General features: G+C 54.5%; 6 protein-coding genes across 6 annotated transcripts; 3 read left to right on the top strand and 3 right to left on the bottom strand.

The window, feature by feature from the left end:
- Window positions 1-40: 40 nt before the first annotated feature.
- BJX67DRAFT_383137 (uncharacterized protein) lies at window positions 41-2,278 on the top strand (the record flags this gene model as incomplete). The annotated part of the gene is made up of 2 exons (XM_071033392.1): window positions 41-151; window positions 248-2,278. 2 exons carry the CDS (start codon window positions 41-43, stop codon window positions 2,276-2,278), a joined length of 2,142 nt encoding a protein of 713 aa, XP_070884122.1.
- A 207-nt stretch (window positions 2,279-2,485) lies between these two features.
- BJX67DRAFT_188837 (uncharacterized protein) lies at window positions 2,486-3,286 on the top strand. The gene has a single exon (XM_071025296.1). The coding sequence runs from the start codon at window positions 2,693-2,695 to the stop codon at window positions 3,095-3,097; it is 405 nt and encodes a 134-aa protein (XP_070884121.1). The 5' UTR covers window positions 2,486-2,692; the 3' UTR covers window positions 3,098-3,286.
- BJX67DRAFT_188831 (pepsin-like aspartic protease) lies at window positions 3,286-5,201 on the bottom strand. The gene is made up of 4 exons (XM_071025295.1): window positions 4,475-5,201; window positions 4,143-4,420; window positions 3,867-4,091; window positions 3,286-3,812 (listed from the first exon to the last, which is right to left on the bottom strand). Exons 1-4 carry the CDS (start codon window positions 4,801-4,803, stop codon window positions 3,475-3,477), a joined length of 1,170 nt encoding a protein of 389 aa, XP_070884120.1. The 5' UTR covers window positions 4,804-5,201; the 3' UTR covers window positions 3,286-3,474.
- Window positions 5,202-7,406: 2,205 nt separating this feature from the next.
- BJX67DRAFT_188827 (SDR family oxidoreductase) lies at window positions 7,407-8,530 on the bottom strand. The gene has a single exon (XM_071025294.1). The coding sequence runs from the start codon at window positions 8,480-8,482 to the stop codon at window positions 7,550-7,552; it is 933 nt and encodes a 310-aa protein (XP_070884119.1). The 5' UTR covers window positions 8,483-8,530; the 3' UTR covers window positions 7,407-7,549.
- Window positions 8,531-9,673: 1,143 nt separating this feature from the next.
- On the top strand, window positions 9,674-11,862 carry BJX67DRAFT_188802 (uncharacterized protein). The gene has a single exon (XM_071025293.1). The coding sequence runs from the start codon at window positions 9,710-9,712 to the stop codon at window positions 11,597-11,599; it is 1,890 nt and encodes a 629-aa protein (XP_070884118.1). The 5' UTR covers window positions 9,674-9,709; the 3' UTR covers window positions 11,600-11,862.
- Window positions 11,771-15,397, bottom strand: BJX67DRAFT_188795 (putative C6 transcription factor). The gene is made up of 6 exons (XM_071025292.1): window positions 15,176-15,397; window positions 14,227-15,082; window positions 13,187-14,178; window positions 13,096-13,143; window positions 12,757-13,046; window positions 11,771-12,707 (listed from the first exon to the last, which is right to left on the bottom strand). The coding sequence occupies exons 1-6, from the start codon at window positions 15,363-15,365 to the stop codon at window positions 11,943-11,945; spliced, it is 3,141 nt and encodes a 1,046-aa protein (XP_070884117.1). The 5' UTR covers window positions 15,366-15,397; the 3' UTR covers window positions 11,771-11,942.

Genomic DNA, 15,397 nt, shown 5'->3' with positions numbered 1-15,397 from the left:
GGTCGATGCTGCTCCCCCATAGTCGTCGGGCGGTGCAGTCATGGCTGCCGTCAATTCGAACATGTTCAACGCCAGCATTACCACGGAGCGGCCCCAAGGTGCGTCACTGCTGGTTCTGCCGCTGAACCTGATCGCACAGATTGTCGCTTGTGTACGGCCCTCTTCTCACCTGGGTTCCTTACTCTAAAAAGTTTTTGGAGACCGTCTTGACCCAAGAATGCTTGCAACTGACACATTCTATGCGTAGTTGGACGACCCCGGTGATCTCGCTCGCCTCTGCCGAACATGTCGGGTCCTCAATTACATGGCCCTCCCGCAGCTCTACAGAAACCTCATCCTGACTTCCTACGACAAAATCCGATACCGCGGCGATGAGCCAGAGGGCATGGGAAGCGCCAGCCCGTTCACAATGGGGTTAAACGCCGTCATCACGCGACCATACGCTGCGCTGGTCCGGTCGCTGACGCTGCGGGGTGACTGGCGGGAGCAGGACCTGGAAGAGCACGCGCGCGTCGGACGAGTGCCCGATTCGTCGATGATGCTGAATATCGCTGTGCGGGCGGCGGTGGATCGCATGCCGGACCTCGAGACCTTCCGCTGGGAGCTGAACACGAAGATGCTCGAAACGGTGTACCTGGGTCTTGCGCAATTGAATAAACTGACCTCGCTGACGATTCGGTTTCCGTCGAGTCGGCACCCGCGCCCGACGATTGTTATACCGGCTATGCTGCACCTGCGGTTCTTAAAGATCACTGATATCGACCCGTTGTGCTATCCGGATGATATTTCGACGCTGCTGTGGAAGGCGCGGAAGCTGAAGGAATTGAAGATGCATTGGTCGCCGCGGATGAGGAGTATGCAGGAGCCCAGCGTCATGCTGCATGATTATTTCCGGAAGTGCATCTCCTCGAAGCAACCCCTGAAGATCAAGAAGTTTGGAATGGCAAATATGTATGCGCGCCACAGCGAGGATTTCCACCTTGCATTTGACCTCACCACGGTGGAGGAGGTCACAATGCTCAATGAGGTTCGGCTGGACGCAGGATCTCTGAATACTTTTGTCGATAGTACTTGGCCTGCGATACATAAGCAGACCCCCCGACTCAAAAGCATGAGATTGAATGTGTATAACCTGAGACAAAGCGAGTTCTTTGCGAGCTTTGTGGGACTCGAAAGGCTGTATCTGGTTGGCACGACTAATGCGAGCGATATTATCAATTCGCCGCGCGAGGCCCTTCCACCGACAACCCTCACACCACCAGCGTCCGATCATACAGCCTCCACCTCGAGCGATCTCATAACCCCTACGTCCGCCGACTCTCCATCAAACGCGCCAAGCCTGCAAGCGAGGATCCGAGACACCACTCTCAACAGCATCATCCTCAACCACGCCGCAACACTCCGCCACCTCTTACTCCCCGCCCGATGGCCCCTCTCATCAACGTTAATAGCCCGCCTCGTACATGCAAGCCCACAGCTCGAACAACTCGCATTCGCCGCAGAACTCTCAAGCATGGACACACTTGGCCTCCTCCTCCCTTTCCTCCGCAATCTCGAAGCACTGCGCCTCCTCGTACCAACCGTTCCACCTGTGAGCCCAGGATCAGACGATCTGTGCGCGCGTCCTCCCAGAAACGCATCTCAAGCACCATCCCAAATCGTCGAGGAACTCAGCGCCCGCACGCTATCCGAGTTCGTGGAAACAGATGACGAGCTTCTCCAAGAGAAACTCGGCGAAGCCCTCGCGGACCAACAGGTCTTCCGCCGTTTGAAAGTCATCGGCTTCGGACGCAAGGGCTTCCTCCTCGGTGAATTCTACGCCGTCCCAAGGAATGACACACAGTCTGGTGGTATACAGTCCCAAACACCCGCCGCGTCCCGCGCGACAAGTGCCGAAACGCACCAGGATAAGAGCCCGCTTAGCTCCACCGACCCGGAGCACGAGCACACTAATACCCACGCCCACAGCAACGGCGTGAGCACCACACTCCCAAGCCCCGGACCCCAGCAACAACAATATCCGCAAACCCAAACCAATTCCCCCAATCCACCACACCCGCAGTCCGTCCAAAGATCAAATACCCGCCCACCGCCGCCCTCTTCGCTCGGGAAGCGAACCCGTGAAGAACAAGAGATGGTCGTCATGCCCGCTGAACCGATGGAAGACTGTCTATGGGCCGGTACGAAGAGCCGCACGTTGCGACGGAGGATCCAGCGTGTGGGCTGGGACGTGCTTAAGCAGTGGGAGATTTGGGGGCTGGATTCGCAGGAGCTTTGAATTGGTGGATTGATTGGTATATCGATACAGATATCGATATCCGTCCTGTTTGATCAGTCGAATCGGTTTGGCTGGTGGTGCGCCACACGCCACACGCCACGTGCGAAACCTGAATCGTCCCGCATGCCGCATCCCATGCGATATGACACGACACGGATGGTTGAAGTCAAATCGGGCCGTCCCGATCCCTTACATACACGAGCACTCCAGAGAGGGACTGCGACGCGACAAACCCGAACGTGGAGCGCCGTATCACACAAACCAAGTCAAATCCAGCCGTCAAACCCTCGGCATTAAATCATCGATATATGCACATACCGCCCAACACTGTAGCATATCTCCTCATCTCCTCTCTCTCCCTCCCGAGAAACTCGCATATATATACTGTATACATACACCCATGTATTCTGAGCCATGTATTCATGTATCTGTTCACTCAAACATATAACACACGACACCCAACATTGCTTACAGCGCATTTTTATACATTTACACACTACGCTACCCTGTTCATATCCCTTTGCGCTGCTCCTTTCTTCCGCTTCCTTCCCCCGTCCTTCGGCGCGGTTACCGGTGCATGGGTTAACTCAGTTCGCCCAAAACCCCCTGATTCAGCAGCGGCGGCGACGGCGGCGGAATAACTTACCTGACTGCCGGCGTTCATGCACTGCAGGTTCCGGAGGTACCGTGACAGATGCATACACAGATACAGGTGCATTTATACAGGCAGACAGACGCACGGCTCGGGGGGTCTGGGGATCCTACTGGTATTTTTATTACTTCTTGGGTTTAGGAGTAGGAACAATGTATAGAAGATAGGAGTTCGGTGAAGGTGGCTGGACTTGGCTTGGCTTGGTTTCGCTTGGCTTGTGTATATCAGATATGTGGATACGAATAAGATAGGCACAACTCTACTTTTTTGTCTCTTTTTGTCTCTGATTCTTTGCGTCTACGAGGAGTAAAGGCTTTTTATGTCATCGCTTAGGATTTGAGGCTGCGGATCCTTGCACAAGCCCTCAAGGCAGATGGTATTCCTAGCTTCTCTGTAGTGGCATTAAATACAGAGAAACAGGATGTGTACAAGATAAGATGTGCCCGGTCCAAGCCAGGTCTTACCGAGGAAGGTAAACCACTAAAAGCCTAAACTAGCTCTCAGAGCTGGTCCGGCCTCGCACTCCCGTTTCGTTTCATAAACCCTAAGCCTGAGGCGCAATGCCAAGGCGCGGGCCCTGAGCATCGAAAACAACGTACTGGCTCTTCAGGAAGATGTCACCGAGAATCGAGAACTGCAGGCCCTGGTTCCCTTGGATGCCGCCGAAACAGGTCTCGGAGCCCTGGGTAACGGGGGCGTAGTTGATGTGCTCGCCCGGGACGACGGCGTCGTAGCCGTTGATCGTGACGGTGAAGGGCGGGACATCCGTGGAGCATGGGAATACCCAGCCACCATAGAGAGCGCTGTTTTGGGCGCCCTCAACTTGCGAGTAGTAGGTTTGAGCAATGACGCTGTCGATCATCATGAGAGTTGTACCGGTGTCTTGAGGGTTTAGTTAGTGATTGTCTTGGCTTTTGGCTCGAAGAGGATTGGTACCAGCAATAGCGTCAAAATCGGCAGAGCCGGCGGTGGCGGAGAACTGCCAAAAGCCCTGGGAGTTGTCGATGTCCGTGTACGTAAGCGAGCCGGTGTATTTGGCCTTGTCGATGAAGCCGAAATCGTAGGATCCGGGAGCCTGGTGCTTGAGGGTGACGGCAAACAGGGGAGCATCCAGCTGGGACTTGACTGTGTCAAACCATGTGGTTTGAGCCTCAGGTTTGACTAAGCGAGGTTTAGTAAAACGCGCTGCGTCGATTAATCGTGATCACCCACCTGTGTTGATTGAGCTGAATGCCAGACCAAGCAGGCCATCGTTGTTCTTGTCTTGCTGGAATTGGTCACTGATCTGCTGCGCGGCTTCAACCGCTTGGGCTTGCGCGGTGATTCCGCCGACAGTAACGGCGTCTTTGTAAACGTCTCCGCTGGCATGGCTATTGTCACCGTATGAAATCTCCCAGCCGTATCCGGACATCTTTGTCGCATTATTGGAAGGGTGATAAACGCTGTGGCCGCTCTGCTGCGACTTCGGAAGCTCGGTGGAGAAAACCCAGCTGGTGTTGTTAGTACGATGGAGTGAAGGAAGTGAGATCGCATGTGATGCTTACAGATCAGCAGAGCCCGTGTCGAAGTCGAGGTTCAGCGTGGTTCCACCGACATTGACGGGAGTCAAATACTCGAGGTCACCCTGTTCTGGGGTTGTCACGGCGCTGCCGTGGGCTGCAGCGTCCCGGACGTGTGTGGGCACAGAAGCACCATATTTATCCAGCGCACTGGCTAAAATCCCCGGAAGATTGACGCTGCGCCTGGAGGTCACCTGTCTCTCGAGCTGATTGACAGTGAAGCCCTGGCGCGGAAAACCCTGGCGCGTGGGCACCGCAGATGCCACAGCAGAAAGGCCGAGGATGGCGGTTGCGACTTTGCTGAAGACGGCCATTCTGTTCGGATCGCAAGATACACAGGGAACAAATATAGAGGAAAATGAGAGACAACAGAATCCCAGATCTCAGATCGGAAAGAAGGGTATGAGAGTGGCAGACCTGGTAACAGATCGGGTGAGGCGTCCCGGCAGCTTTATACTTGTGTTCCCCCCCCTCAACACAGACCGAGAAGGGGAGCATCGCAATCTGCATGGGACGAGGTCCCACCACACTCGGGTTCGAGCATCAGGGACTCGTAGTCAACCTTTACCGTACCGGGAATGCGCAGGTGACGATCTTCCTCCATGTTGAGCACGTTATCAGGATGAGACTCATACGGGGTTACACCTTGCCTCAAGGCCGGCGCAACGGGCCTCGGATTGGTTGAGGGCAGTCAGAGATGGCAACGCAATCGGGTTCCTGACATGAGCAATGCTCGTCTCGCAACACGGGAAGCGAAGCATCCAAGCACCTGCGATACCACTGCGGAGTCGGGGGGCGCATATTGCTTGTTGTGCTTGATCAGGGGCCAAGAAAGCTTTTTGGGACGGTGGCCCACCGACGACTCCGACCCATGCGGGGGTTTCTTATTCGGTCCCGATAGACGATCGCCATTCGGAGAGCGTGTCCTGTGAGGGAGCAGTGGACATGAAGTGGGGATTCTGGAAACGGGACAGTCGGCGAATTGTCAAACAAACCGGGGATTGGATTGTGTTCGATGCTTCAGGGAGCCAGCCTGTGAGAGAGATGGAGTGGAAGATGGGAGAGAACGAGGCGTCGGGAAGCAAACACCATTGCCAGATTGGGAAATCACATGAAGCCTCCCCCTCGTCCTTTTCCTTCGAGCTTCTCTCTCACTTCTCAGAGTCCTCAGAAGCCTCGTCTTGCCCAGAAAGCTTCTTCGCAGCAAGCCACCGCGCGATGTGACTTGGAAGATCTTGCCCTGCGCCAATCACCCCCAGCCTCGTTTCGGAGACTCCGCACTCCAACCCGGCCAACAACTGTGTCTTTCGACTCTTTGCTATTCATGGCACATGCCGACGAGATCCGATCCTCCTTCTGGACGAGTGATCTTCCCGAGCCCGCACCTGCAGGAGTCTCGCCAGCACACCACATCGTCGTCACAATCCAGTCAAAGGCATGGTTGGCCTCCAGCCAACCCTCGCAGAAGACTCATCCGCGCACAAATTAAGTACCGAAGGTTGTTAGAGAAAAGACCCTCCAGACTGCGATCAAGATCCATGATTTGTTGCCTGGTCCTGACGCAAGAAGTGTTCCACGGAGCACGAGGCGCCCGCAGCCGTCGATCACTGCTACCTTCCTAGTCCTTTTCCAGCATAGAGTCCGAACATCACAGCTGAACATGGGGGACGTTATCAATGAGAGGTTCGGAAATTGAAGCGTTGATTGTGTGAGATACGAAAGGCCCCTCACTCCTCGTAACACCTCGATACTCCAAGCCACAGAAGGCGCCCACGTTCCTTCAGTGCGCGCCCTTGTGGTACTGTTTCTCGATCCACGCGCGGGTATGGTTGACTTTTTGAGTCCCACACAAGATATTACGTCACTGGACCTGGCGAAGTTTGAAAGCTTCGTTTTACCACTGTTGAGGCAAGGCAGCGGGTATCAGACCGCATCCCATAATATTCCCTTTAGCTTTCCTGTTTCGGCTTTCCGGTAATAGAACATCAACGCCCTTGATTGTGCACGGGGTGAGGCGTAATACGATATGGAATAATGTTACATCAGGGTTTGGGTTCTCCCCCGGGCGTCGTTTCCCACTCCAGTACCTGCACTTGAGCCGAGCCGGTTCTACAGCTTCAAGGCTATCGTCGGCTTCTTCACTCAAGATAAAGCGAAGATGTCGCTCACCCCGGAAATCCCGTGCAGGGATTCCTGCGCTAGGGCAATCGTCGCCGATCTCACATGATGGCAGGGAGCAGCAAGACTAGTTGAGCTGATGTCATTGTTTGAGCGTCTGAAGGATCAATTCAGGTCCATTGTTTGACATAGATCAGCTCCTTCTCCTTCGGGCAGTACTCCACGTACTCGGGCATCTTCATGGACCAGATGTAGATGGCCGAGAAGATTGCGAGCCCCCATCGAAGCGATAACGCGGTTGCATTCAAGTGAGCACGACACGCATACGAGCAATCTGCATTCTTGTCGAGAGTTACGAGTCAACCCCAGAATTCCCGCAGAAACTGCCCAAACCGCTGTACGCACAGTCTCCAGGAGAGATATGGCGCATCGGATTGGGCAGAGGACAAATAGATTGTCGGCTCCGGCCCATATTGGTGGGGAGGGCAAGAAAACGATCTATTAGTAAGGTTTAGACTGGACATGAGAAGCTGATAAAAATAATTAAGAAGAAGAACCCCGTATGTAAACCAATGAAGTCAAAGGAAAGGGGCAAACCCTATAGTATTATCCTTTGGCAAAGCTCCCTCCTGTAGATTCCTTTATCAACCTGCAGGCTTCTTGCAAACGATTATTGGTCCGGAGGACCTTCTAGAAGAATTCTCTTCGGGCCGACCTGGATGTTATATTTATTACTCGATAGGAGTAGGTAGTCATTTTTTTTTTTTAGCGATATTTGCTTGTTGGTAGCCATTAACAGGCATGTGATTTTCTGTAATCAGACAGAAGAGTACTTGGAGAGATTGAGACAAGGATCTTTCAGCTCTCAATATAGATATACTTTGTCACCTTAATACAAGCCACAAGAAGCTGTCTCATTAAACTCCATTTCACGTATCTGCATCAAACCGTCAACCTAAACTTGAGCAAATCTCTATTGACGATATCCGACTTTCGCCCCTCAAGCTCTTGCATATCCCACGTTGCGCTCACAAACCGCCCACTCAACCAGTCTCTCCTCTCCTTCACCAGCCACACAATCGTATCCGCCGCAAGCTCAGGCTTGTCCCGAAGCATCGGCTGCCAGTCCTCGGGCAAATCAGCCGTCATATCAGTGACCACCCCACCAGGATGCACAGATATAGCAACGAGCCCCGGCCCGGGCCCGCGCCCGCGCCCGGCATTCACATAATCCTGCGCCAGGAACTCCGTAAACCGACACAGAGCAAACTTGGACATCTGATACCCCCATATATCCGGCGTGAGCGTGTGCGCACCCGCACTACTCACGTTGATGACGGTACGCATCCCCGAATCCAACTTCAGGAGCAGGCCGAGCATCTGCCGCGTCACAAGGTACGGGCCCCGAACATTCACCTCCCAGGTGGCCCAGTAGTCGTCGACGGACAACTCGGTCATTGACCCGAAGGACTCGGCCCGCCCGGCATTGTTGACCAGGATGTCCAGCCCCCCTGCCTCCCCGAATGCGTCGACGAAGCGGGACGCGGCGTGCGCGGCGCCACTCTCCGTCGCGACGTCGGCGGTTATCTCGAGGGTCTGCGGGGGTGGGTGGCCCGCTTCTGCGGCGGCGGCGGCGATGTCCTCGGCTGTACGTGAGAGGAGGAGACTTGAGCGTGCTGCGATGGCGATCTTGGAGCATCCGGCTCTGGCGAAGCTGAGGGCTATTGCGCGGCCGATGCCCTTGGAGGAGCCGGTGATGAGGACGGATTTGCCGGTTAAGTTGGCTGAGGATGGGGAGATGAAGGGGTAGGGTTCGGAGTGGGAGGAGGGAACGAACCCGCTGACTTTATGCCAGTTTCCTAAGTATGCTTGCATTGCTGAGATTGTTGTTTTCTTTTCCGACTGAGGGGGTCGGATATGAGATGGGAGGAGCAGCGGCCCCCCAGAACGCCCTTTGAAATCCTTTATATACCCAAGGTAACGAGGTGGTTCTCAGGGTCAGCGTCAGCAGATACTCCTGGTATGTCCTAACGCCGTGCCGGTAAGTCTGTTTACATCCGTGGAAGTGGAAGTAGAAGCCCTCAGGCACTAGTCCGCATAGGCACACGAGACAGCGAATAGATCGGTTTTAAGCACTTGATCCCCAGGCCTGTTGAGTGGGAGCTACAGGGAATCGTGGAGCCGGCGCTCTTGAAGGACCGCTAGGCCGCCGCCTGATATCACGGCTCAGCACTTACGGGTCCACCTATCAATTCCCAAGGAAAGTTGTGGGGATGAGCCTGCGCTCCTTCGGAAACGCTTATACTGGTGCTGTCGCTGTTGATTCTCTCAGACCATCCCGCATAGGATTGCATGATGGTATGTTCACAGCTCACACCCCCATTGCAGAGAGATCCAGCCAAACTAACACAGCCAGGTCGGAATGCAATTATACAATAATCTCGAACCCCACGCAGTCCTGCGTCGTCGAGACACTGGACTAGCAAGTCCGCACCGCACTCACAAGGGGGGGAGGGGGGGGGGGTTGTTGTCGTCAAGAGATGCCTGGAGATAGTCCATCCAACATAACTTACATTGTCTCTCTCTCTTGAGATGCAGTCCTGCCTTTTCCCTCCAGTCTGTTAGCGGAGGTGGTAGGAGCTCTTGCGTTCTCCAGCTTCTTCAGACTACGGACATCTAGCGCTGCCTGAGAGCATACAAGGCACTATCACACCTCTTCGAAAGCGAAGGCCCACATTTTCTGGTCCTGCTATGATCTCTTAACTGCTGAGTTTGACTACACTCGATTTCTTCATTTGCCATGGCTACTCCAAAGAGCCAGATGCGAGGATCCTCAACTTCCGGTTCTCCCGTTCAGGACACCGAAGTCCTGCAACTAATGAAATTTACAGGCTGTCAGCAGGCTGTTGTATCTGGGTCGCCGTCCAGATAAGTTGTTTACTCTTTCTGATGCCATAGTTTCCATATGCTTTGTCCCACGAGGCAGCAAGAGACAAGCAAATACGAGGCGTTACCAGCCTCCCGCACCCCCGCCGTCAACAATCATCTTTCTCAATCTCACCTGCATCTTGTTTGACTTGCATTTTCATCAGTATTGCCAACATGGGCGCAGAAAAGAATGTTTTCAAAGCCCTCATGCGGATCCACGCATGCGCGGACAATATCCTCTCCCTCCTTGCCCGCACTGATCTAAAAGCCCTTCGTCTCTCATGCAAGGAACTAGAACGCCTCATTGCATCCAATCCATCCCACCTATTTAGCAGGGTCTACGCTTCGGGATACAAGAAAGACCTCGATACTATTGTCGCGATCTCCCGCCACCCTCGTCTCGCGCACGCCGTCACAGAACTTATCTGGGACGTCTCCGGCAGACCAGGTCTGCACCAACCCCGGGAACCCCATTCGTACGAAACGAGAGAGAACGTTGATAGATGCACGCAGATCACCGCCGAGTGCAGTACTATCCTCGAGGAGGGCGTTGATTTCCAGACTCTCATGCAGACCCTCCCTCGCTTCCCCAATTTGCGCGGGGTGGTCTTCACAGAGCTTATGTCGCACTGGATCGTGCAGATTCATAGCAGCTACTTCTTCAGAGAGGAGACCAAGTTCGCGACCGAGGCATCGCCTTTCCTATCGTATTCGTCTCCCGCGATGAGGGAGTGGCACGCGCTAGGCGTGGACATGGTGAATGCGTATTCAACAGAGATGCCTGCGTCTGACGAGCCGCTCCCTGATGAAGGGATGCTACCGCGGCTTGAGGACTGGGCGAAGGCCCTGGTTGCCACGGGCAGCGGAGGTACAGCCGAGACCCAGGCCGATGCAGCACCGACGGAGGCGATCTCGCGGCTTCTTCTGGGGTATTCGTATCGTGCGCCTGTCCTTTTGATGGCTGCTCTTCGGACTCTAGGGATCCAGCTCAGTTCGTACAGTATTCACTTGCCGAGCCTGGAATTTCGCCACTTCAGGGCTCCGTCTCAGTTCCGCGGTCTTGATTTTCGCCTTCTAAACCCCTCTTCTCCGTTGTCCACTTGGCTCGCGGACGCGTTCAAATCACTGCACCATCTTCGTCTTTGTCTGGATGATCGACGACATCCCGGAGGGCTGGATATCAGACCTACCCTTCGCCGCGCGGAGAAGCTAGAAACATTGGAGCTCTCGACGAACGGAGGAAAAGCTCATATCAACCTGGACCTAGTTCTACCGGTCTGTCCGTCGCTCAAGCGCTTAACGATCTACAATTTTTATATTGAATTGCAATGCCTTGAGGAAGTGCTTATGCCGTGGAGCTTTGCAACTGGTCTACAGGCACTGCGGTTGGTTAGTTGCGTATTCCATGGGCCAGGGATGAGCGAAGTAGAGCTTTTTCGGTGGCTTCTCGGCCGTGATGCTCGTGGCGAGGGTAATAGCAGGGGTCCCTCTGATGAACCGGAGTCAGAGCAGAAAGGTGCAGACTATGCAGACTACTCCTCTGATGAAGGTCCTTACAAACTCCAAGAGGCAGTAGAAGAAGACGAAGAAGAAGAAGAAGAAGAAGAAGAAGAAGAAGAAGAAGAAGAAGAAGAAGAAGAAGAAGAAGAAGGCCCGACCGCCAGATTCATGGACATTGAATGGCGCACAGACGCAGATGCAGACGCAGACTCCGAATCCGACCTCGATTATTTCCCCTGCACAGACGAAATGTGGTCGCAGCACCTCGACGCGCCATTCCCCGTTTCACCAGACGAGAACTTCGCAAGAGACATGGCGGATATCTACTACAAGTACTACCACGTTGAGGGCGAGTCCGAGTTCGACGAGTTTAGCGACACGCGATCCATCCGCGATGAGGTCCCCATGGCCCGTCTTACGGCGGACGAGGCGCGTGCATTCTCGTCGGCGAGGTGCGAGTGCGTTGAACTGGTGTACTCCGGTCAGAGCTGGGGTTGCCAGGAAGGTGTGTTGAACGTCTTGATTGACAATTTCATGGATGGATCTGCGCCCGTACTGGGTTGAGAATGGCGCGAGCTTCCTTAGGTTCCTGTGTCTGGTTGCACTCCGGGATGGGTGAGGTCCCTTTTTGTCTTATGCTCTCGCTATGTTTCGAGCGAATACCCAATAATACTGCGCCGTTATATATACCGGAAGACTGTGCTCCCGAGCGCCCCAATTGAAGTAGAAAACTTTTGCAGATATTATCACTAGGTACCAAGCAGAGTGCGAGATAAATAATACAAGCATCCATCGTAACATAACCTCGAGTAAAATCACAAGATATTCGTATAATCGTAAGGGTATTGTCGACATATCACACATATAGATATAAAATAAGGGAGACTGGAGTCGTAGATACCACAGGCTACGCCTGCATAAACTGCGAGGGGAGGTTCGCACCTCCACCCGCAGCAGCAGAGTCAAGCCCTTCGCCGCCCCCATCATACTGCTCATTCAGAAGCACCTCGAGCATGTCAAACTCGCCTACCATGGGGCCCGTCCCGCCAAGGCCTTGATCCACGACTGCAGTGGAACTATTGAAGAATTGATCAAGCGGGAGGGCAAACCAGTCTGAGACGCCGGGGTTGTGGTTGTCGTTCATGGACTGTGGGGGGACATTTGATCCGTTCATTTCGCTGGACGGGGGTGTAGCGCGTGGTTCGTAGAAGCTGTAGTATACCGACGGCGGTGGCGGCATGAAGCTCACGTTGATGTTTGAGGAGTTGATAGGTTGCGCGGGGATGCCGGCCAGCGGGTCGTGGACTGAAGTCATTGTTGTTGTGGGAGGGTGGGAATCTGCGTAGCCAACGGGTTGATTTGAGTGGCCTGGTGTCCAGGTGTGGTTGTTTATGCCGTCGCGGCGGTTCTGAGATGTTGTGACCCGGGGTGAGTGGGCTCGGGAGTTTGGAGCGGAGGTACGATCTTGCCCGTCGCCGTCGCCGCTGCGGTCCAGCGGGGCAAAGCGGAGGAAACGGGTGCGGATGTTGGAGGTTAGGAGTTCGAGGAGGCGGGCGATAGCGTGGTTTAGGTGGATGTCGTCGACGACGCATGTTCGTAGTGCTTCGACTGTGCGGTCTTGGAGGTCGAGAGATACGCGCACGTCGTCCTCCTTGGCTCCAAGAGTGAAAGTCTAGCCCTGTTAGATATAGGTCAAGGAGCTGGGGTTAGGTAACGCATACTTTAAGAATGAAGATCATGCCTGAGAGAATCCGGAAACATGTTCGGACAGGAGCGTGCTTAAGATGATCGCCTGGAACAAGGCCCTCTAGGACCGTTGTCAGGATCTTGCGTGACGCGTCGACAACCTCTTGGATGAAAGGCTCATTGACACGATACAGCTCCATAAGCACATGAAACGATCCGCTGCCCGATGCCGGTCCCGGCTTGCCCTGCGCCTGGGCCGCCTCATGGGACATGGTCGTCCATCGATCAACGACGGCCTGCAAAGCCAGAGAGTTGACATAGAGCCCTTTCAGCACATTAGTCAAAGCCACATTGCCCTATAAATGCAGACTCACGAGTATATTCGTATTCAATCATCAAGATGTGCCGCATAGCGGGATGAACTAACTCATTAGCACTAATCATCAAATTGGAGAAGGAACTTACGCTCGGTCGAGTCGATGTTCTGCCGCCATTCGCGAAGAAACGGCTGAAATCGGTCGATTTGCTCCCGATAGCGGCCACTCCGTATCAGTTCAGAGGTCTGCTCGTTGGATGCAAACAGGAGCTGATTGCTTTGGTACATGATCTTTGAGATACCGAGCCAGCAATCGTGCATCTTGTCGATCTCATTATCCTTCGAGCCCGTCACAGGCGTAGGCTGAATATGGTCTGCCCACTGCGGTAGTGGAAGCATAGACGGGATGCCCAGACGGCCACTGCTCTGTGTGATGTATACGAGAATGAGGCGACGGAGTCGCCGTTTCCGGGTTTGCTCCGCTGGCGATTCAAAAGCTTTCGCGTCATTCTTTTGGTCGAAGACTCCCAGCTCGAAGGCTAAGGCTTGCGCTGTACTGAGCAGCATCCAGGACATCCGGTCTGACCGCCAGGCCGGCTCTAGCCAGGTCTGAAAGGCCACTCTGCCCTCTGGTGCACCACTAGGGCCGCGGTTCCCATTGCTCTCGCCATCGTTCTCCGGGTGACCGTCGTACCGGCCTAGCGAGTGGGCATCAAGGTCTAGCAATGCGTTCTCGTCGTCGCCGGGAGGAAAATGTAGGTTCCGTGGGTGCCAGTCCGTAAGAATTAATAATGCCTCAATCGTGCCCAGAGATCTTAGGTTGCCCTTGTGGCTGATCTTGGCCGCGGCGGGCGCTAAATCGAAGGAACGAGGTTTGTTAACCCCGATGCCGTTTTCGCCGAACTTTTCCTGGCCCCAGAACAAACGCTCAATCATTCCACGCAGATACGACCAAAGGCGGTCGTGGATATAGAAGGCTCGGGAGTACGCCCCGTCTCCATCCGGTTTCATATGTCTCGAGGCAGCGGTCAGGATTGTGACCGCTAATACCGGCTCGTCGGTGAGTAGAGAGCGATGCGTTGATGGATGCGAGAAGTCCGGGATTACAATGGGGCTCAAAGGTGCGAGATGCTCGTAGTAGCTGGCAAGCTATTAGGACACGAAATGGATGATTGTAATCATAACTTACTATGCGACATAGGCCATTGACTCCTCAACGGAAAGCCAGCCTGCGCGGACGAAACGCAATCGCGACCAGGCCTTGACGGCATCTAAGTATCCGGTGTCCGAAGGACGGCCCGCAGAACTCATTCGGCCATGGGTATTTGAGTGAGAATCTCCAGCGGCCAGTCCGGTTCCCTGGTAAAAATTCGCAGTATGTCCTGGCCCTGACTTGTGCTGTCGGGAAAAGGAACCAGCCCCGCTTCGTGGTGTTCCCGCTTGCGACATTGGTGATGCGAAGGAAGAGCCGGACTGTCGCGTGGCTGCGTACCGGCTTTCGAGACTCTGGCGGTTGAGATCTTCCGTCCTTCCCGCTGCTTCTGACAAAAGGTGTAGCGCATCATGACTATTGCTGATCGCTGGCGACAGTAGCTCGACAGCGGTACGGTTCATCATGGGCTGGTTGCCCTCGAGACTGAATCTCGAGGCAGATGTCCTCTCCCCAACATTGTAGACCGGGTGCCTTGTGTTTCGTAAATCTGGAAACTGGTTCGTAGAGGGAGGCGGGTTGGCGGCATACGGCTGGCCACCATTATGCTGCAAAGGTAGAGGACCGTTCGACGGCGATTTATCGAGCCACCTCTGCTGCGGCCTGCTGGCTGTATCTAACGGAGGCTCCGTCCGTGGATTGGACGAGGATCGGTCGCTGGGAGAAGCATCGCCTTTGGCATCTCCGATCATCATCCGCTTGTCACGCCGTAGGACATCGTCAACGGAGCCGTCGGTCTCAGAAGTCTTGCGTTTGCGACGCGTGGCGGAGAACTCGCACCGTTTGCTTTCACGTCGGCATCGTACACATGGCGGAGGGCGCGGGTTGTCAACACCTAGAAGAACAATCAGACCACGTCACATCAGCCTCCAGAACCCCGCTGCTTCGGTCCATATCGGCGGGGTACGGTAGCATGAACTGAACTCACTCCCAAGATCGCATTTTACTTTACGTTTGCGACATGGATCGCAGGCCTGGTAGCCGCGGCGGTGATGGGTACTGTTCGGGGGGGACGGCGATCTCCGCGTAGGGTCTTCGGGCGCATAAAAGCCGCTCTCATGCTTCATATCGTGTGCTGCCATCATTACTCGGGGAAATATGGGGCCGAGTGCAGGCATAGGCAGAGTCGGATGGAGACGTTGGTCTGGGG

This window comes from Aspergillus lucknowensis, assembly GCF_044049455.1.
Source record: "Aspergillus lucknowensis strain CBS 449.75 chromosome Unknown BJX67scaffold_34, whole genome shotgun sequence".
NCBI classification, from domain to species: Eukaryota; Fungi; Ascomycota; class Eurotiomycetes; order Eurotiales; family Aspergillaceae; genus Aspergillus; species Aspergillus lucknowensis.
This window is presented reverse-complemented; position numbering and strand designations above follow the sequence as displayed.

Coding starts and splice junctions, on each gene's coding strand:
- BJX67DRAFT_188827 (XM_071025294.1), bottom strand. CDS start 8,482: ATGCAAGCATACTTAGGAAACTGGCATAAAGTCAGCGGGTTCGTTCCC.
- BJX67DRAFT_188795 (XM_071025292.1), bottom strand. CDS start 15,365: ATGCCTGCACTCGGCCCCATATTTCCCCGAGTAATGATGGCAGCACAC. Junction 14,179..14,226: donor TCAATGGCCTATGTCGCATA/GTAAGTTATGAT, acceptor ATAGCTTGCCAG/CTACTACGAGCATCTCGCAC. Junction 13,047..13,095: donor GATTGAATACGAATATACTC/GTGAGTCTGCAT, acceptor ATGTGCTGAAAG/GGCTCTATGTCAACTCTCTG.
- BJX67DRAFT_188802 (XM_071025293.1), top strand. CDS start 9,710: ATGGGCGCAGAAAAGAATGTTTTCAAAGCCCTCATGCGGATCCACGCA.
- BJX67DRAFT_188837 (XM_071025296.1), top strand. CDS start 2,693: ATGTATTCATGTATCTGTTCACTCAAACATATAACACACGACACCCAA.
- BJX67DRAFT_188831 (XM_071025295.1), bottom strand. CDS start 4,803: ATGGCCGTCTTCAGCAAAGTCGCAACCGCCATCCTCGGCCTTTCTGCT. Junction 4,421..4,474: donor GACACGGGCTCTGCTGATCT/GTAAGCATCACA, acceptor TAACAACACCAG/CTGGGTTTTCTCCACCGAGC. Junction 3,813..3,866: donor CGATTTTGACGCTATTGCTG/GTACCAATCCTC, acceptor TAAACCCTCAAG/ACACCGGTACAACTCTCATG.